Source organism: Falco naumanni, chromosome Z (genome assembly GCF_017639655.2).
Source record: "Falco naumanni isolate bFalNau1 chromosome Z, bFalNau1.pat, whole genome shotgun sequence".
Lineage (NCBI taxonomy): Eukaryota > Metazoa > Chordata > Aves > Falconiformes > Falconidae > Falco > Falco naumanni.
This window is the reverse complement of record NC_054080.1, coordinates 32,440,096-32,461,929: the sequence shown is the minus strand read 5'-3', so window position 1 is coordinate 32,461,929 and position 21,834 is coordinate 32,440,096. Positions and strand designations below refer to the sequence as shown.

The window sequence follows — 21,834 nt, the reverse complement described above, 5'->3', positions numbered from 1 at the left end:
AGAACTGATCAAGGTTATATGTGTGTCCTTGTACAGAACCTATTTTGGCCTATTTCAGGTCAGAATAAATGAGCAATATTTAAACCTCATCATACAGAATTATTTGTATATTATCTCCTATTTCAGTGATTTGGTGCTTGGGAAAATCACAATGATTTTTGGGCAGAAATCAATAAATACATATTGATGGCTGTTTGTTGTGTTGGAACTTTTTTGGAAAAGGTGATAAATAAAGGAAAATTGGACAGGGTTTACTAGATGGCTGTTATATCATCCATCTGTCATTGTAAGAAAACAAGTTCTTTCTTTGAGCTAAGGTGGTAGTAGAACCACCAGTGTTTCTGGGATCCATTTCAAAAAACTAAAATATTCACTTAGTGTTTATATTTGCACTGATGGTGGCAAAGTTGTTCTTGGACCTGCTATATAAATGTCACTGGTGTCATGGGATGTCATCTACTGGGTGGTGTGATTGGTACATGAGAGATATGTAGAACCTGCCTGTGAGAGTAGTGAATCCTAAAGTAAGACTACTGAGGAATCTTTCGATTAAAATGATGAAGAACTACCAATACTTAATCAGCATTTCTGTATGTTTTTCAAAGGAGTAAAAGCAGCCCTGCGTGTTACAGTTAGATGCTGTGGCTTTCCTTTGAAAGTTAGATCTGGAGAAGAAATGTTGAGTGATGTTTTCAGTATTGAGTGAATTTTCAATGATGTGTTAGGGAAATGTAAGTGGTTGTAATGGCTGTCTTGTTCTTTGGCTGATTTTAGTACTACACCATTAAAATCATTTGTGTAATCAAATAGAAATGGATGGACTGACTTACAAAGGTTACAGATTCAAGTTAGGAAGTAGCAAAATGAAGGTAACTAGCACAACTTTGTTTCATCCCTTACACATAGACCTTAAGATGGTAAGTTTAATTACCCTGCCATGTACTAGTTTGTGCGTGGAACACTCTTCCCTGGCTGCCTTGGTGCACAGAACAGACTGTTCTGAGAATGGAATAGACATGCATTCTGCTGCACCTCTGAAACAGATGTGAGACAGTGAGCTGTGTGAGGTTCTTATTGTGGTGTCAGAATTGAAAGGCGTAGCAAATGAATGAATTGGGGAAATCGGGAGAGAGAAGGACAGTTTCATGGGAAAGGCAGGTGACTGTTGCTGTGGGGTGCCATCTCTCCTGCATGATTCCTGCTTAATGCTGGGCGTGTTTTGCCATGCTCACTAATCACGTGTTCCTGATGCCCTAGATAACTGAAACTGTTATAACTTCCACAACTTGGCGATGTGAAAGCAAAAATGAAAAAATTCCTTTTGGTAGCAGGCTGACTGATGGTCATGTGTTAGGACTAAGGCTGGAAATTGCTGGGCAAGCCATACTGCTTGATTCTTTCTTTTTAGACACTCTAGACAAGTACCAGACACTGTGCAAGTGGGCTTTATGAAACTTGTTGATGACAGGGAGATGGCTAGATTTGGGGATCTGTTTGTACTCCAGACTCTGGAGACAAAGGAGAAGGAGGAGTGCTGTTCAGAAAAAAAGTCTTTTTTGCTGTTCTGGTCTAATAGGCCTGCCTGATTACCTTCCTTTCCTCCTCCTCCCTTTCTTTCCAGTTCTAGGTCAACATAATCTCTTCCTGCAGCTTTAATCCTACTGGTTCTTCCTGCAGACATGCTAGTCTGGTTGTTTCTCCTTCCACTCTGCTATAGGAAGATACTGTATATTCAGCCCTGTTGTACACAGGATGTATGGGGGGATGGAGCATTTTAGTTAATTCAGGGGTGTGAATTTTCTGTTCAGCACTTGGAGCTGCAATGGTGATGAAGTATGCTCTTGAGATACGGTATACATGGAGTATCCTTGATGTATGTTCTCACAATCTGCTTTAGTAAATGTGAGAGAAAAAAAAATTAAAGTTCTATGGTTTGGCTGAATTTCTGGTGAAATTTTCATAGAAACATGAAATTTCTGTTCCTGGAAGTTAACCTCTCAAATTAGGTAGCCTGCATTAAGAATGAGGCTACTGAAGTAAGAAATGTTTGGCATTTCTTTTTTTAAATGTTATCAAGTGGCATATATTTTCCTATCTTAAGTCTTAGAAACAACTGAACCACTTAAATAGAATGTCTTGCTTTAAGGCCTGGGGTTGCCATGTGGCATGCAGACTACAGATGAGGGAGCTGATGTTCAAACAGAACATAAAAAGATGATAAAGAAACCCATCCAAACAAAACCAAAAAGAAATCCCCAAAGCCGAAACAAGTGAACTCCACTGAAAGAACCTCTTGCAGTGAAATGTATCAGGTGCATGTTAAAAGTAGTGTTACTTGTGATCCTCAGAACATCTAAATGCACTACATAGGTTGCAAACTTTTGTACCACGAAAGAGGCAGCACTACTTTTTAACTTCCATTGCATGCTTAAGTTGGGGCTTTTAGAAGGTGATTTTAAAAGGTAGAAACCTTGAAGTTTGTCCAGTCCCCTTGAAATTCAGTGGTACATGTATATGTAATGTGTGTGTGTGTATATATCTATATATAATATATAAAAGAATGTGTTCTTTGAGAAGGGTGAACCCCTTTAGTGCTTTAGGTAAGGTGAGGAGAAATGCTTATGTAACTGGCATTTTCATTCTGGAGAAGTCTTTGACAGGCTAATTTTGTATTTATGTTGGGACATTAAATCAGTTCAGTTGTTCTTACTGATGAATTAAAAGCAGTACCTGAACTACAGGCCATAAAGTTGGGTTTTGGACACTTAACTGCTGGCAAGTATGTTAAATGGTGAAGCCTGTGCACCTAGTTTTTTCCAGTGTATTGTTCAGGAATTCATTGATTCTCAGGGACGGCACAAGGATTAAATACTGCCCTCAGGAGCTGAATGTTGTTGTCTTCACTGTTTGAATACTTCAGGTGCAGGCTTTGTATGTGTTTTCTGGTGATTAGTGGGTGGCGTTTTCTCTGAAATTTCTAAAAATCACATGATACAAAGCATTGATAAGATTTAGCTGCTCACATTGTTTGAGGCAGGAACATACTTCAGTGTGTCTATATAGCTTATCTTTGACCATATGTTCTTCATAAGAAAAAAAACAACTTGTTGAGTTCTCCACAGTTTCTCAGGTCACTTTTATCTAGGCCAGATTATTGTGCTTTTAATATTGTTAGTCTGATTCCCCACTTGGCCTCCTCAGATACTATGGGCAAAACCGCCTGTGCTCTGTTACAGGTGGCTGTCTATCTGAGACAGTAATGGCTTGGGACATTCAGGACACTTCTTTGCTTGTAATTGTAAAAACAAATTAATCCTGATGTATGTAATCTTTGAACCACGTGTCTGTCCAGCATTATTCTCTCCATTATGAAATCAGATTATGTGCTTCCTTTGGTCTCTCTGTTAAACTTAGGAGAAGTTGCTTTCATTTCAGTTAATGCCTAGCAAAACCAATTCCATGTCACAAGAGCAAGTTATATCTGGCTATCAGGATCAAAGTATGAAAAGTGTTGGGGAGAGGAGTTCTTCTGGGTTTGTTTGGAGTTTTTTTGTGTTGTGGGGTTTTTTTATTTATTATGTTTTGTTTTATTTTTTTTAAAATCACTATTCAGCATGCTACATAAAAATGGTTGTGTGATACCTTCCCTGAAGTCTTTGGCTTGGATTAGGTGAAGATGTAGGGTGACTTCACATTAAATGTAGTAAGAATTTTTTATTGAAGGGGTAAACTGTATTTTATTAACGGGACTGTTAGCTATCTCCTACTTCATTTCACTCAAAATGTGAAGCTGGAGAGGCTGAAACTGTTGATACCGTGAGGGAATACTGCAGAATAAACTTTCAGAACTTGAAACTTGGTAATCAAAGGTAATGTGAACCAAAACTCCTTAGGCTTTTAGCACAATGCTTCCCTCTAGTGGAACGGTGTTGTATTAAAAAAAACCCCGAACTGCCACTGAGCAGCAAGATTTTAATTAGACATGATATATGTTATGCAGTATATTGGGTACTTGTATAGCAATAACAAAGTAGAAGAAAATTTGAGGAAGTCACCTCTATCATCTATGATGATGAAAATTCAATCTGTAACTAAAATGGATAATTTTTACTCTGATCATTCTAAACTGTTGCTTTGCAAAAGGTGAATTTGAAGTTCTCATCAAATAGCAATTCATTCAGGGTTAGTGGGATTCCATTCAAGGATTCTTTTAAAAGTCAGTAGCATTTTGTGCAAGTCAGAAATGTCTGCTGAGTATCTAAATCCTTGTCACACCTTCTTCAGGCTCTTCTTTTGGTTTGGTGTTTGCTTTTGTTCCCTGCTTCAAAGTGAACCCCTCCAGACCATGTTTTTTTCTCAAAACCTGTGTTTATTATGATTATGTTCAGGTTAATCTGACATTCTTGAATCTGTAGTGTATCTGCTGTATTTGCAGATGTAAGGTAAATGCAGGGAAATGTTGGATAGGCATCTGGTAGAAGAGATGCTGTGCTGACTGTCATGTGTTATCTTTGAGTGTTTGGGGTTTGTGCAGGGGAAAGAAAGGAGCTTCTGGAATTTCAGTTGATGTAAAGATTAAAGTAGAAAAAAACTAAAAACCAAATCAAAGCTTTGATAAAGAAGTAAGTGTTTACAGTAGTAGAAAGAAGAGGTTGGGAGGAGATTATTTGCCTGGACATTTTGGTTTCCAGATCTAGGTTGGGATAGATGGATGAGGTTTTGGCAGCCAAGTGATAGGCTTGAAGAACAGGAAGAACTGTTAACAGCCTTGACTTCAGTGAAACTGTTGTAAAAAGGAAAGAATAAGTGATGCAACTTCTGGAAAAGGGGCCCTACTGGATACAGAGGGAGGTCTGGGGATTTAAACATGGGTTTAACTCCCAAACTGAGACTTTTAATTACCATATTCCCTTTTGTGGCTTTCATTCACCGCTATACAAAAGGATATAAAAGTAACATGGTACATCCCCTGCCGTTAGCCCGTTTCCCAAGGGGGGAGGATATGGTTGTTGTGGCAAAATGTCAACTTTGGGAGATGCAGAGAGCCTGCTGTCCCTAACTTTGTTACTCTCTTGGTCTGACTTCACCAGCCATAGTGATGTGTTATGCTAATGTTAATTTTTCTGTTCTAATTAGATTGTAGGCTGTCTGGTAATTGGTCGTAGGAAGTAAAATTAATCTGTTTGAAGACCTTGTACATTTCCACTGGAAATGTTATTAAGTTTTAAATACAAACATTATGTTGTGATTTATGTTTGTGGCTGAATTTCTCCAAAGTTAGTATCACAGAGTGAGTGGGGGTTGCTGTTGCATGTAAATTAAAACTTCTTAAGAACATGGCTGTCTTCAAGTAGAAACGATCTAGATGTTTGAGAGGGCATGTGACAGGAAGAGTTTGTTGCAAAGAGGCTTACATCTGCATTAAATCAACTGTTCTGAGCCCTTTAAAGGAAAAAAAAAGTGGGGAGAATACAATTTACTGGAGAACCATGGCTTAATACTTCATCAGGAAAGCTGTTAGTGTCTGACAGACTGTAGGTTAAACTAGTCTCCTTACTTCAGTGTCTAACTTGCTGATCAACTTGTTTTCTAGAAAGTTAAGTAAGCAACAAAGACTTGCACTGCTGCCAGTAACTGATACGTGTTTTATGTGTAGCATGTTGAGGAGATATGGATGCTGCATAGGTAAAATTTTATCGATCTCTATATGGGAAAAGCAAACAAATGAAATGAAGCAATTAAATTAATTCTACAGAGTTAACAAACAGGTGCTCTCAGAAGTTAGGTTGCTCTCACTGTCCTAGTCATCAAAGATTGTTATAGGTCCTTCAGAAAAAAGCATGTCAAGTGAGAAAGATTTTAAGAAAACCCAACAACAAAACAAAATTTTGAAGATGGTAACAGGGCCATCCTCAAAATGCAGTTCTTTGAGGCTGTTAACAAAGATGCTTGAAATATTTTCTTTTAAAGTGCTACTCCATGCAGGGAGACTTTCAAAGTAGATACTGAGTGAGGCAACTAAAGAAATAGGTTCAGTATTCATACAAGCATGGTGCTTAGACATTAGAAACTGTTAGATAGTGCCTTAAGCTATCCCTGTAGCTAGAGAAGCTAAAGGGGGAAAAAAGTAATTTTGTCTACTGTTCATCTAAATAATGATGCCATTGAACAAGTCGCAGGGGTTTTAAAGAAATTACTTACTGTTGCATTCCTGCATTAGGTGTGGTGAAGTTTCTGTTCAAATGCTCCAGAGTGGAGTAGCACAACAAAAAATGTAAAAAAAAATCTGTAATTAACAGCAATCCTCTAGCAGTTAGGCTTAAAATATAGGGAGGTGAATAATGTGATTATTTTGTTCTGGCAGTTTTATTTCTCTAAAGTTGTCTGTTCTTGTACTATGCTATGAAGAACATGTCTTAGCTGATGCCGAAAGGGATATTGATGAAAACCTTGCCTTAATTGTATTCACTGGTTTCTTTTCATGGAGGCCCTGAATTTGCTGCTGCAATTGAAGTTTGTGTTAACTTGACAGATTACAAGGTGATGACATTTCGCCTGCACTTAACCAAGTAACCAAGAGCAAACTGAAACTACACAGAGAAAAATGAAAACCTTTGGAACCTGTAACGCCTTTCTCTGACACATGCAGTGTGGCTTCTTTAGAGTATAAAGATTGAGCTTGAGAAAGAAATAGGGTGGAGAGAACGGATGTAGCCTAACTTCAAGAAACACGTTAACTTTTTCCTCTTATTTAAAATGAGAAAAGCTGCTAATTTCTACCCCACATATGTCAGGGGTGGTTACGATATTCTCCAGAATTAAAGTATTAGGAAGTGCAAAAGTAAAGGCAGAAAAGCTAGTGCATTTTTGTCAGCAGTTGGTTTGCTTATTGGGGGGTGTGGGGGTGGGGATTGTGTGTCTCCATCAACCATTATACCGTTTAGTTTAAGAGTGTTTAGCCCAAGATTCCTAACTGAATGGTCAAAGTATGTAAAGGTGCCTGTAGGAAGATGTGCCTGAAGAAATTTTGTAACTTAACGTATTATTATTTCAAGTGCTTGAGTCTACCCTTACTTTACTTCAAGATTTCAAAATACTGAATTTGGAAGAGCAGTATCTTTAGACATAAATACATTTAAAAATTGAGTCAGCTGTACATGTCAGAGATGGCTGGCTCCTTTTAGTTGTTGAGCAGTGACAGCAACAAATCTGCCTCTTATAAAAAAAAGTTAATTTCTTGCTGTTTTAAAGCAATTTTATTTGTTTACAGGTGTCAGCTGTGATGCATGTTTAAAAGGAAATTTTCGAGGTCGCAGATACAAGTGTTTAATTTGCTACGATTACGATCTCTGTGCAACTTGTTATGAAAGTGGTGCAACAACGACAAGGCATACAACTGACCATCCAATGCAGTGCATACTAACAAGAGTAGATTTTGGTAAGTGATAATTTCAAATTCTGGTAATTTGCTGCTACGTTGCATCTACAAACATAGTATGGGGTTTCATGTTTCTACTTACTAATCACTTCCTCTGTTAGCACACTGAAAATAATAGCAAGTTCTCATCTTCTGAAAAAAACAGCTATGTTTTCTTCCATTTTAGCATACACGAACTGAGTTATATTTTTCTTAAGTGGTACATATATTTTTTAAATTATTTTAATATTTTGGGCTGATAGCCAGCTGTTATCAGACTAATAAATATACTTAATAAGAATGACTACTCCTAATTAATTTCCAGTTCAGAAGATGTGGCAACCTTCTTCCCCTAGTATGCTTTATGCAAGTGCCACACTGTCCAAGCAGAAAAATCCTGGTGAGATTTTGTAGGAATGTTAATTCACTGGTGGCTTATACGGGACTGTAGGTAGGGGTAGTGATGGGCTGTACCGAGTATAAAAGATTAGAGGCAAGGACTAGCATGTAGTCTTCTTGGAATTCCTTTGAAGGTCTATTCATTTAAGAATTATTTCTGACTGTAAATCCATGCCAATATTTAAAATAAAAAAAAAATTGGTTTTGTCTCCTATCCTGCTTGTTGTTTCTATTGCATCATATTTATAACAGGTTGTAACTCATGAGATGCTTCTGTGACAAACCACTGCTCTAAGATGTTGCTGATGCTGGACATGTATTTTGTTTTTATGTTCAGCCTGCAAGGCTATCATTTCAATAAAATTTTTTTAGTGATTCCAGCTGTGTTGTTCTTTGTTGTGAATTCTTTAAACATGATGATTTTTCAAAAGTTGAAGTCTTATGAATGGTAAATTACTACTTTACCTCTTTGATTAAAACTGAAGTAAAACCTAGTTTATAGCAGTAAAGGTAAGACAACAGCTATATATAGAAACATGCAGTTGGTTTCTCAAAACAGCCTTTGAATGAAGATGTCTTTCATTTTCTTTTAATTCTCAGGCCTCCACTTGCCCTGAGACTGCCTGGTCATGACTTCAGAAATCCAGGCCCTCGGAATCCAGGGTTTGGAAGGACATTATTTAGTGCATTATCAAAAATGCATGCCACAGTTGTAGCTTACATATGTTTCTTCTCGGGTTTCTCTTTTTTTGGTCTCACTAATGAGGTAAAATTCTGTGTGTACAGTATATTAATTCAGGGTTCTGGTCACTGAGAGGCACAGTTCGAACTTGTTAGCCCCTTGACAACAGTTGTTCTTGGATGTTACACGTGGGTAACATTTGTGTATGTTGTGGGGGCAGAGAGGGGTTATTTTTTTGCTCTTTCAGTCTACTTGAAGAATACAGAGGTTGAGGTGGAAGAAGGTTTACAGTGAAGTATTGAGATTGTTAATAGGCTGCTTCTGCATTGGTTGGTGTTTACAGTACTGTGGCTTCTCTAAATAACAAGAATAAGAGAACAGGCTCTAGAAATTTCTTACGGCTTGATATCTGAGCATTGCTTCCACAGAACCAGAGCTGGGGGGAAAAAACCAGTACTGCAGGTCAGCTCTGCAGCAAGACTTCTAGTTTGATTAACACTGTAGAATAGGAATGGGAAAGAGCAAATCATCACTGGATTGTGAACCATGGCAAAGGTTGGTGGCATCCGAGTGTTAGTGACTTTGTAAGCTTATACACTGGAGAATGAATGGGGGAATACTTATGAATAAACATATTCCTTAGGGCTCAGGAAGGCCTGTGATGTCATTCAGATGTTTTTATTTTATAGTTTTCTGTAGAATGTTAAAACGTAAAGGGGTGTTCCTGTACAATATTGTACAGATGCTTAGACAAGCTACAGTTGCTTTTCAGAGGGCCTTGTATAGCTAAGATCATGTGACTTAGGAACATCCAAAAACCTAGGAACTAAGGAATGTTACGTTTAATTAGAAAATCAATAATGAACGTTAGAACTAATCTAGAATGACCTATTTCATAGTTGTCAGTATAGCGGTACTACTGAATATGAAAAACGACCCAGGAGGCAGATATTAATGGGTTAAAAGAAAATAATACAGGGGAAGATTCACAATGTAAAACTAAGTGGCATAGAAGTAATGAAGCCTTCAGTCACTTCCTAGTGATGTAGGATGTTGCCTAAGTGCCAGGTAAGGTAGGATAATTGCATGTCTTGTTTTGATGGCCTTTTTCTTGCTGATCTAGCCCATGTCATTGTTTGCCTTCAGTGATACAGGGGCACAATGCTGAGTCACGTTTGGTTTGCTGTCCACTGGGATCTCCCAGTCCTTGTCAGCAGAGCTACTCCCCAGCTAGTTGACCCAGCCTTTGAGCAGCAGCAGCAGGCGCTGCTGTGAGACTGCTCAGTACTGGCAAAGAGGATGCAAATCCTCTCTCATCTTCATTAGCTTCTGTGCTCATTCATGGCTTCAGCATGTGGTTCTTTATTTGTGAGGAGCAGCAAGACCAGGGCTGCTTCACAAGGCATAACAAACCAGGAGCTGGGGGTGACCAGAGCACAGGCAGGGGCAGCATCCTCACTGACTGTGTGCAGGGCAGGGCTAGTAACAGGAGCAGGTCCCATTGACAGTCCTGGGCAAAGCCAGTGTGACAGGTCAGCACTGGCGTGCAGGCAGGAGATACATCTATGGCAGGAGGAGGGCTGGGTGCAGCTGCAGCATCTGCATGGCCAGATGGTCAGGCCTTAGATCTAGCCCATGGGCAAAGGGCGTGTGGAGGTCTGGCTTGAGGCTGGTCAAGGCAGCTAAGGCTGATTTGTCAGCTCAGGGCCCTGATGCCTGCCGGGAAAAGGAAACACCCAGCTGCTGCTGGGCAAACAACCGAATACCAGCCGTAATAATCGCTGTCCACCCCGGCAGCCTGTCTGACACCCAAGCAGTTGGCCCAGCACCATGTGTCTCTGAGGTTGAATGGCGAGACTGGCAGCTAATGAAACTCTATGAAGAAAAATGGAGGGCATGCTGTTTCTTTATTCTAGGCATAGCTGTATTGGAAACTCGCTGAAAGACTGTGATCGTGATGCTCTGACTGGAAGGAATGAGCAGCTGTTTCCAGGTTCAACCAAGCTGGCATTTTACTCTAGCAGACATGGCTCTTGCATGCCTTTGTAGTGAAAGGGGAGGGTTCCAGGTGAGGCAAGTAGAGATCTCACCTGTGGGGAGCAGGTCTTTCCCGTCTGTAAAGCAGAACAATGCTGGTGATTACAGAGTATTACAGTCTAGATGAGCATTACAGCTGTATCACTGTGTGTCTTTGTTTCATAGGGTCAGCTGTAAGGTAATTCTGGTTGGAAGGGGTATCTGGAGGTCTCTGGTTCAACCTTCTGCTCCCAGCTGTCAGGTCAGACCAGGCTAATTAGGGCTTTGCCCACTTGGGTCTGGAAAACCTGCAGGAACGGGAGTTGCACAGGGAGTGCTTGGTTATCCTGTTCTACTGCCCGTCTGTGTCAGGGAAAATGTTTCTCTTTATATTCCCTTGTCCTCCAGTACTGCAGTACTGGGAAGAGCCTGGCTATGTCTCCTTGATAGTCCTCGCCCTCTGTAGGCGTGGGGGCAGCCACGAGGTGACTCAAAGCTGTCCCCTCCAGGCTGAACCAGCGCTGGCCCTGCAGCCTCCTCACAGGTCGGGTGCTCCAGCCCTTGCCATCTTAATGGCCGCCTGCTGAGCTCACCTCAGCTTGATGTTTCCCCTGTACTAGGAGGTGCCAAAGGAGATGCAGTGCCTGGAGGAGGCTGCTGGGTGCTGAGCTGAGGGGATCACCCTTACTCACTGCTGTAGGCACATGGCTGGCCCCAGCCGAGCTCGCTGTCCCCTCTTCCCGCACCCAGCAGCCTCTCCTCAGAGCTGCTGCTTGCCTGCCTGCTTGGGGCAGGGCTGGGCTGAATTTCATAAAACTCTTGTTGGCCCATGCCTTTATGCAGATGTTTATAAATAGGACATAGGTGAATGTCATTTATCTATAGTAAAGTATATAGCATGTTTTAGAATTTTTTCATTCAGATAATCTGCAGCAAAACAGAAATAATACCAGTTTTAAGGGTAATACCATTTTGAATAATACAGCTGCTTGATCACTAATACAGGAATATATATAATTTGTAAAATGTTGTGCGTTGCCACCACTTAGCTTCTTCAAACATCGGGGGAAAAAATCAAAATAATAGAACTTGTATAATACCAACATTTTAAAATATCTCTCTATATATATATATCAAATTAAAATTACAGCACTTTTAAGAAGAAAAGTGAAACTAAAATTCCTGACTGCTGTGTACCCTTGTAAAGAAATATGTCTTAACAGAAACCAAGGACAAGCTGTTAGAAAATAAAAGTCCTGAATAATCTCTTTGAAAGTTTGATTTTTATCTAAGGAATCCTACTGTACTTCTGTCCCATTGCTAACCTTCTGCCAAGTTCAGGAATGTGTGAGTTAAATTTAAACATTAAATACAAGCAGTGTGTCCCTATAGGTGGATAAGAAAGCAAACCTGCTCATATATTTTGTTGAGATTTCACATTAAATTTGGAGAGCTGGGGCAGGTTGTGTTGTTTTTTTTAAGAAAAGCTGTCGTGTCTAAACACTTGAGCTTGAAATCTAACTTCAGAAACTGTTGCTGAGTCCACTTTAGATGGTATCCTGATCCTTCTACTTTTTTGTGTTCTTCCCCTAATTCATAAGCAAGAGGGCTGAGATTTACTCCATTTTTCTTTTTTACTAAGCAACTTTGTCTTCTTAGCTACTTTGAAAAGAGGGCTTTACAGGTCCAGAGGAGTTAAGAGTTATGGACTCCTGCTTTTGTGTGGAAAGGTATTTGGAAAGAACTGAAATACATTATCTGAAAGATTTCTTTGTGATCAGAAAGGATAATTCTTTGGTCACGGGCCAGTTGCATCGTAACGGTAATACAACTGTAAATGAAAACAGTAATACGTTTGTAGGTTGCCTTGCTTCTGCAGCCATGGAGGCATGGCCTCTTAATTTTTTCCCATACTACCTCTAATTCTTAGGGTCTTCCTTAGCAAATGTAAGTCAGTAACATGACTATTCATAATCTTTAGGATTTTTTATGTTCTTGCAAAAGAATTTCTCAGGTGGAGAAATATCCATTCTGTAACTTCAGTGCTAAAATTAGATAGAAGGGTTCATGATGTCACTTAATTACCAGCTTTTTTCTTTCTTTTTAATTTATGTTACAGTTTAAAAGAAAACTTACCTGTTGACCTGTGTTTCGGGTTAGAAGAGGGACAGGTTTTGATTATAAGAGGTGGAGAAAGACTGAAGTTGAGGAGGAAGAATGGAGGTAGAAACTTCCAAAGGAAAAATACTTGGATTTGCCAGTGACTTATTTCACTTCTGGCAGGTGCATTTTTTAGTTACTTTTTTTTTCCAGAGGAAGACTGTTATTTTGCATGTGCAAGTATGTTTGCTGTGTATTATGAGAAAGAAGGAGAAGGAAGTATGCATGAGAGAACATGCAGCAGGATAATCAGGAGGCTGGAAAGAACTCAGATGTTTAATTTTTTAAATTAATAAATGGGTTGTTTCATGTTATTCAAAAGCAGGGGTGAGAGACAGGATTTGACAGTACTCATCAAATCTTTCCCCTCTGTGATAGAACAGTGTGTACTGCTGGAATTTTGACAGCTGGACTGAAAAGATATTTTTACCTGTGTGCTAATCTGTTTACCACTCTCTGCAGATCAGTTGTGGCCTTGTGCTGTTTGCTCAGCTGTGAAGTTGGAAGTTGGTACTTCTGCCTTACTTGAAAATACTTACATTCATGAAGTAGTGAAGTTTGTAGGTAAAGGGTTTTAGATGATCAGATCTGAGATGATTTAGATCCTCAGAAACTGAGGAGTGGTTTTTTTCTTTTTAGATAGTAGATGCAGAAGTTACTTTGATATGGAAATCCTGTAAAGAATAAGATGACTTACCCCTTTTTTCATTCGCTTGCCCCTTTGAGTGATCACCTTGTTTTATGCACATCAGTATATAAAATGCCAGGACTTGGAAAGTTGCCAGAAATTAGTCTATTCAGCTAGAAAGAGTCCTCAAAGGAAAATTTGACTTGGTGTTTTTGCGTATGTATATGTATATTTGCAGTGATGGAGAGTTTCAGCTTTCCAATCAGTAAATAGGCATTTAATCATCATCATGAAAGCTTGAAGGAAATCAGAGGATCAACTAAACAAACTGTCATTAGCTTTTGATGTATTTGTGACTGGCATTTTTGCTGTTGGTACAGGTTTGCATAATTTTTTTGCAGAAGTTCTACTTCAGTTTCAGAGAACAATATAGTGTTTCCATCTTATTTTGTTCCTAGAATCTTTAGTTAAGTTCCAACTCTGTTCTGTCGTTAGGACACCGAAAAAATGAGAACTGAAGTTTTAATTTCCTCTGTGCAATGACACTGTTAGAAGTAAGAACGCTTTTAAAGCTTTCCTTCTTGCCATGTACTGTAACAACTTGTGTATTGAGCTGCTTTAATTAGAATTTTTCTAGAGGAGGATTTTTTTCAAGGAGAATTCTTTCATCCATCTTCGTTGGAACATTTTGCATTTATCTGTTCTAGACAACAATCGTTTTGAATCCTTTGCCTTGCAAATGTATTTTTCTGAAATAGTATCTGTTCCCAAGTCTGCATGGCTGTTCCATTCAGGGACTGTTCAACTGCTTTGAACTTTGTTCCATGTAAACCTTGTTCATGCTTTCCACATTTGAAACCATGACATACGCAAATTCTTTGTATTTGAGTATGCTACATCACTGTAATTTTTTTACCCCCACTCAGGTTTTTGGCTTCATCAGAATAGGAGTCTGATTCTTGGAGAAACTTCCAGAGGAGTACTACTTAGTGAAATACGTACTGAAGTGGCAATGGTTAGGAGCTGCAAAATCTTGAAGTTATGTGAATTATGTCAATCTCTCTGTGTTATATCTGAAACAGTCTCCATAACCTCAAACTTGGAGTAGGTTAACTTTTATATAAGTCTTTATTGCATGTCATGTAAATAAGAGGAGAAGGGGAAGACTTGGAAACAAGACTGGTCAACACCTGCAAAATGTGTGCTGTAATTTTAGAGAAGCTATTCAACTCAGAAGATAGTTGTGCATGTGAGTAAATCTAATTGGTTCATCCTGTAGGATGATGTTGCTTAACACCTGTACGTAGGGACTGTCAGAATTCTGAGTGCTAATGGTGTAATCCTACCTCAGACCCAGGTGTTCTGGACACCTGCCAGAGTAATTGTAATATCAGTCTACTCATATGGAATAAACATAAGCTTACTGTGAGAAATGGATAACTACAGATAGTTTTAAAAGCTTTGATGTGGTGGAATTTGCTGGTTTTCCTGGGTCTGAGCATTCTGAATACTCTAAAGCTGGTTGATACTTAGCTTATAAAACAAACAAGCAGATTTAAGAGTTTCTAAGAAGGTTTTTTTCTAGTCTGGTAGTGTTGTTGTCTTCAGCTGAATGTGGCATATTTAAGTGCTGACCAGTGGCCTCTCCCACAAATGCGGGAAGGTAGACCTTCCTTTTAATAGCTTCACTGGTTCTTCCTGTGGATTTGCAGAGGATCAGGTACGGACGTATGTTTTGCAGTAAGATGTACCACACGTCTTGTTAGGATGCCAGCTGAATGCCTGACAACCTGTCAAGGAAATGCCTATTGTTCATGTGTTGGGTGACTCAGATGCATTCAGAAGTGAGTCCTAATGCATGTTGTGCAAAGACCTTTGGGATTTCCCTCTAATAATGATTCCAGGTATCTGTTTGTGTCAGTACTATATAAATGACTTTCAGGTTGGGAGATCACGATCTAATCTGGGCATGTCTTCCAACCTACTTTCATGCTGACTTTCAGTCTGTATAGTTTTCAGTTTTAGTGATATCTGGTACACAATTCCGTTCTCTAATGGAAAATTACTTCTGTGCCTTATTGTATAAAACATTTAATGGAGCCTCAAATGCTAATTTGGAGAACTAAGACTTAACTGGCAGGCTGGGAACTTTTTACTTTGTATAGTTGGACATAATGTTTTCCTCATATGTATGTGAATAAATGAACCTAGATTCAGGATGGTACTCATCAAGTTTAGTGTGATAGTTAAGTTGATGAGCCAGTTAAAATGTTCAGTGTGTCAGGTAGTGTTTCTTCTTTGGTAAGGCTGTCTGTCTACTTGGGCATTCCTTAGCATGGTTTTTAAAGGGGTATCTTTCATCCTCCGGCATTTCAATTCTCTGGAAGCAGTTTCTAAATAAAGGGGAACGGGGACTTACTGAACGTAAACTTTATTCTGCCGTGCATTCAGTCAGGTTCTTCTGTGTCTTTAACTCTGTGTACTAGCGTGTTCATAAGAAGTTCATTTCCGGTATACTCTTGGGGAGTCTTAACCCTCAATATCTAGTTACATGTAAAATACTCTCTGTTAATATAGTGGATTATAGATATGTACGTTTTTAGCTAAAGTTTCATCTTTTATAAAGCTGCAGAAACAAAAATGTTCTGTTCTTCCTAGTCATGTCCTGAAGACAGGTCAGTAGCAGATGTCCTGAACCTTAGGAAGCTGTGACTAAAACTGTCAGAAGGACATATTCCTAACACATTAGATAGATAGATATTGCCCTGCGGTGCAGAATATGAGGTCTAGTATCTGTCCAGACTTGTCCAGATTTTAATTTATAGCAGAATAGTCATAATTCTATGAAAATACTTTTCAGTTCCCTATCAGTGAGTCCTAGAAAAAATGCCAGTGAAAAGATTTTAAATTACTTGCTGAAGAAAGTCACACTTTTTATCTTGATGTGAAGTTCATTCATGTTTCATGTAGAATACATAGTACCTGCAGAGGAGGAGAGAGAAAAGCATGCTTTTCTTGCATGGTGTGATAAATTTTTGTGTTAAGTTTGAGGAACTTCTGTGCTGGCAACTTAAAAGTGCCTGCTTTTCATCAGCAATGCAAAAGTGCTTACATCCAACACACCTAACAGTTGCAACCAGTATGTAACAGTTAATTAGATACCTTTTCACTATCAATCTTCTACATTATATATTTGAGACGTTTCTAAAACCACTTATTGCTAAGGATTGGTTCAGCTATGGCATGAAGATTGACATGTGGTATCACTAAGGATTTCTAAATTTAAATCTGTATTTTTGAGGTACTGTTGAGAGTTCAGCTTTTGAACAGTCACCTTATGATTGAAAAATACTGCAGATGACCCTGTACATGGGATAAGGTGGCAGAAAAGTGAAGGTTTGGCAGTACCATCATCATCATCATAGGAGTCTTCGCTTCTACTGAATAATAGAAAGCTGTGTTATGTTTGCTAATGGAAATGAAATGTAGTCTGTCTGGGTTTTGTCATCAGTAATTGAACTTTTCTTGGATATCAGCATATGGCCTACATACAAGATTGAAATAGCCATTTCAATTAAATACCAGATGATTAATTTGGCAGTGATTACACTGAAGTATACTTAAAAAGAGGTTTACCTGAACAAAATAAACAATGATACTGCTTTGAAGTAACCTCTACTTAAACACTTTTTGTTCCAGATTTGTACTATGGTGGAGAAGCTTTCTCTGTAGAGCAGCCACAGTCTTTCACTTGTCCTTATTGTGGGAAAATGGGTTACACGGAAACATCTCTTCAAGACCATGTTACTTCTGAGCATGCAGAGACATCAACAGAAGTGGTAAGAAACTTCAGAATTGGCTTTCAGCTGTGGTAAAAATAGGTTAAAAAGAATCTTTCTTCTAGAAAATCGGTATCTTCCTGTTCTTTTACTTTATTGAAGCATGAGTTCATTTAAATGCTTTGTGAGATGTACCTACATTTGATGGTGACTTGAAAATTCTTCTGTGTTTCATGGGTATTATAATATAAATGAGCTTGCTTGCTGTTTGGTTGTCCTGATGTAAAGGCTGTCATGTTTAGGAGTTTATTATCCTGTAAGGCAAAACTTAGAATGTTTTCGTGGTTATTCTGTGTAGCTATGTCTCCCTTTTCACTACCAGTATGTAATTGTCCTAGAAGCTTATAGCTGTGACAATCTTTTGTAACTCTAAGAAAGGAAGACATGCAGGCAGATTGGTGTGGTTTTCGGAGAGCTTTTGTAATGGACCTGGTGTACTTATGCAGTGGAAGTTGTCATTCTTTGAAACTATTACTGTTAAAGCAGAGGGGTTTCTCCCATCCCTAAGCAGTAGGACACTTCACAGGGTTAAAAATGCACTTCTTTAAAGTATTTCTCTTGACGCTTATCTGAGGTGTTAGCTCCTGCTATCCTGATTGTCTTTGGGGGTAGGAGAAACTAGGTTAGCAGAACAGCATCCAGGTGTTCTTTTTCTGGTTAACTGTTGTACCAGGAGATTCCTAGGAAAATGTGAATGCTTGAAGTGGATTACTCATCACTAATACATTGTGAAGAAATGACTTATAAATAGGTTCTCTGTTCTGGTCTTCTAGTTTTCTTAACTTCCAGGGGATTCTGTGGAAGAAAATGAACCTTTCCTTTCCAGGCCTATTAAGGATCTTGTGTGAACGAGTGATGGGGGTGGTTTGTCCACCTGTTGCAGCACTCTCCAGACTATCAAGCTGCAACAAGGTCTTTCACCACCTTATACCAGCATACTCTTCATACAGTCCCTCTGCTGCCTTCTCCTCACACCCTGTAGAGGCAGGATGTGTTCTCTCTCTACTTCTTCCTTGCCTGCTCTCTCTTCATTGACACTCAGCCACTTAACCAGCCACAGCTGCGCCTTATCTACATTGGCCAACCTGCCGCCTCTGAAGCCAACCCACAGTTGTGTATTATCAATGATAATTAACCCAGCTTCATTCCTCTACATCCACCTTTTTGAGACTCCAAGGTGCTCTGATCCTTCTTAAAAAAATGCAAAGTGAAACAGTGTATGTCACAATCAGTTGCACTGTGGGATTATAATTTAGTGACACACTGCAATTTTTATCATCTCCTTGTGTTTTTCTTTAACTGTGCAACTTCCAAACGTAGCATCAACCATTGAAAGTTCTCTCTGGTTGACTTTCTTGGTGGCTTAGTATTGCAGTTCTGATTTGCACCACTTGATGTCAGTGATATGTTCCTGACACAGAATGTTAAGGTTCCAGGTTTTTTGATTTGACACATCCTTGTTTGCAGCTGTGACTTCTGGAACTCAGTACATAAAGCCTAAATTTGTGATTCTAGACACCTGCTACTCCACCGATTCCTGAAAGAGTTGTATGTGTTGAAGAAAAAAAAAAAAAAGGCTTTCCTTTTTATGAGTCAGCCTGCAATTCTGTTACATCTTTGTTCCAAGCAGTGATAAAGGACAATACTTTTAATCCTTGAATACGATTGTATGATTCTGGTAAGTTTTGAATCTAGCTTTTGTGATTAGTGTGCCTGCACGTAGAACTGTTTGGGTACTGCAGTCTCACTGTATGTAGTGAAAGGCTACAACATTACTGAAGAGGCAAATATTAGATTCTAAATGTGTTCCTAGGTTTCGAAGCAATTATTTCTGTTTAGATACTGAGATTGCAGTCTTTGTAGCATCTTTGTCCTTCCAAAGTTGTTTTGTTTTATGTATTTATTTGTAGGTCTTCAAGGGAAGTTTACAGGGATGGAATCACTTTTTTTATTTTTACAGCTCCCTCCCTGTTTTTCAAAGAATAAGTCAAAGTATTTTTGGTCTGTTGAATTTTGCCTTTTTTTTTTGTTCACAGTGGTTCAGATAAGAAGTTTAGTTTCTGCTGATTTTTCTCAAGTATTTGGCACTGGTATGTACAGCAGCGTTAGGTACTTGTGGACAGGAATCACAGACTGAGGTTGGAAGGGACCTCTGGAGGTCATCTTGTCCAACTCTCTGCTCAAGCAAGGCTGCCTACAGCTGGTTGCCCAGGACCATATTCAGGCACCTTTGTAATGTCTCTGAGGGGGTAGAGATTCCACAGCCTCTCTGGACAACCTGTGTCTCAGTGCTCATCACCCTCACAGTGAAAAAAATGTTCCCTAATGTTCATGAGGAGTCTCCTGTGTTTCAATTTGTGCCCACTGCCTCTGGTCCTGTTACTGGGCACCACTGAGTAAAAGCCTGGCTCTGTCCTTCTTTCACCCTTCCTTCAGGTACTTATATTCATAATTTCCCCCTAGTCTGCCCTTCTCCAGGCTGAACAGTCTCAGCTCTCTTGGCTTTTCTTTATAAGAGAAATGCTCCAGTCCTGTAATCATCTTTGTAACCCTTTGCTGAACTCTCTCCAGTATATGCTTGCCCTGTGTGCAGAGCCCAGAAGTGGGGATAATACTCCAGGTGTGGCCTCACGAGTGCTGGATAGAGGCAAAGGACCATCACCCTTGACCTGCTGGCAACACTCTTACTAGAGCAGCCCAGAACACCATTAGCTTTCTTTGCCACAGGGGCACATTGCTAGCTCATGGTCCGCTAGGACCCCCAGGCCTTTTTCTGCAGAGCTGCTTTCCAGCCAGGTGGCCTCTGGTGTGTGCTGGTGCCTGATGTAGTTCCTGCCCAGGCGCAGAACTTTACACTTGCCCCAGTTGAACTTCATGAGGTTCCTGCTGGTCCATTTCTCCAGCTTGTTGGGGAGCCTCTGAATGGCAGTATGATGCTCTGGCATATCAGCCACCCTTCCCAGTTTTGTCATCAGCAAAATTCCCACTGATCACCACCCTCTGAGCCATCTATTAAGCCTGTTTTCACTCCACCTTGCTGCTTATCCAGCCTGTGCATCGATAGCTTGTTTATGAGGATCCTATGGGAGACAGTGTTAGAGGCCTTACTGAAGTCCAGGTAGACAATATACACTGCTCTCCAGTTGTATACCAGAGCAATCATAGCTGGTCATGCATGCATGACTTCCTCTCTGTGAAGCCATGCTGACAGCTCCTGCTGATTTTCTTCTCTCTGGATGTGCCTGGAAATGGTGTCCAGGATTAGCTGCCCCATCACCTTCCCTGGGATTGAGGTGAGCTGACCACCCTGTAGTTCTCCAGGTCCTCCTTCTTACCATTCTTTGAGATGGGAGTAACATTTGCTTTACTGCAGTCCTCAGGCACTTCTCCCAGTCACCACGATGGATTAAAAATTGTTGAGAGCAGCCTTGCAATGGCATCTGCCAAGTCCCTCAGCACTTGTGGGTGCATCCCATCACAGCCCATGGACTTGAATATGGCCAGTTCAGTTAAGTATTCCCTAACTTAATCCTCTTCCACCAGGGCAATCTTTTCCTTGCTCCAGACTTTCCCCCGGTCTCTGAAGAAATTCCTGAAGGCTGGTCTTGCTAGTAAAGACTGAGGCAAAGGAGGCATTTACTCCTTCAGTCTTTTCTGTGTAACCAGGTCCTCTGTCTTTTGAGCAATGAGCCCACATTTTCCCTAGTTGTCTTTTTGTTGTCTGTGTGCTTCTAGAAGCCCTTCTTGTGGCCTTTGACATTGCTCACCAGATTCAATTCCATTTGGGCTTTAGCTTTCCTTACTTTGTCCTAGGATGCTCAGATAATGTTTCCGTATTCCTCCAGGGTTACCTCTGTATGCTACCATTTTGTGTTTGAGCTTGGCCAGGAGATTGTTTTTCATTCATGTAGGCCTCCTGATATTTTTGACTGACTTCATATTCATTGGGATGGGACACTTTTAAGCTTGGAGGGGAAGATCCTTGAATATTAACAAGCTTTCTTGGAGCCCCTCCACCCTCCAGAGCCTTATCCCACAGGCCTCCTGCAAGGAGGAATTTGAAGCAGTCAGAGTCTGCTCATCTGAAGGACAAGGTTATGAGCTTGTTTTTCATCTTCCTCCCTGCCTTCAGGATGCTGAACTCCACCTTCTTAAGGCCACTGCAGCCAAAGCTGCCTTTGACTTTCACATCCTGAATGTGCAGTAGTGTACGGGTACTTTGGAGAGGCACCAGCCTGTTGAGGTACTGGAGAGGAACTCCATGAGGAGAGCTTGATGATATTTCTTCAGAGGTGATTGGTTTTAGTTCTGGGCAATTTAATAGAGAGTTATACTGATGTCTGTGGGAGTAGTCTCAAGTTTTGTGATTTATTAAGTCTCTAAGGTTACACACTTAAAAGAATAAATCGTACAATTTTGGTGAATACTAAAGCCACAGTAATTACCAGTATTTCTTCACAAGTAAATGTCCAAGGGTAATGGTAAGATTTACAAGGCAAGCACAGAATAATCAGGCTGTCAGCATGATGATTGTTATTGTTGGCATTGGATTTCAAGTCAGTCAACGGTTCCAAGTAAAATGCAGCATTCAACTAGAAGTCTGCTAGCATTGTAAATACAAACATTTTAGGAAACTTCATCAAATGTCATCTTTGAATGTCATTTCAGAGAAGAGATGCAAATTCAGTAGTAT

General features: G+C 39.9%; 1 protein-coding gene across 3 annotated transcripts in view; it reads left to right on the top strand.

Moving 5' to 3' along the window:
• LOC121080899 (E3 ubiquitin-protein ligase KCMF1) overlaps positions 1-21,834 on the top strand; it is a 55,052-nt gene that overhangs the window by 21,193 nt on the left and 12,025 nt on the right. For 2 of the 3 annotated variants that reach the window (XM_040579259.1, XM_040579260.1), the window contains 2 exons: positions 7,271-7,438; positions 17,002-17,141. In XM_040579259.1, coding sequence (XP_040435193.1) covers positions 7,271-7,438; positions 17,002-17,141 — 308 coding nt within the window. Of the gene's footprint in view, positions 1-7,270; positions 7,439-17,001; positions 17,142-21,834 lie in introns of those variants that run through there. The other variant, XR_005825521.1, reaches the window with a different exon arrangement.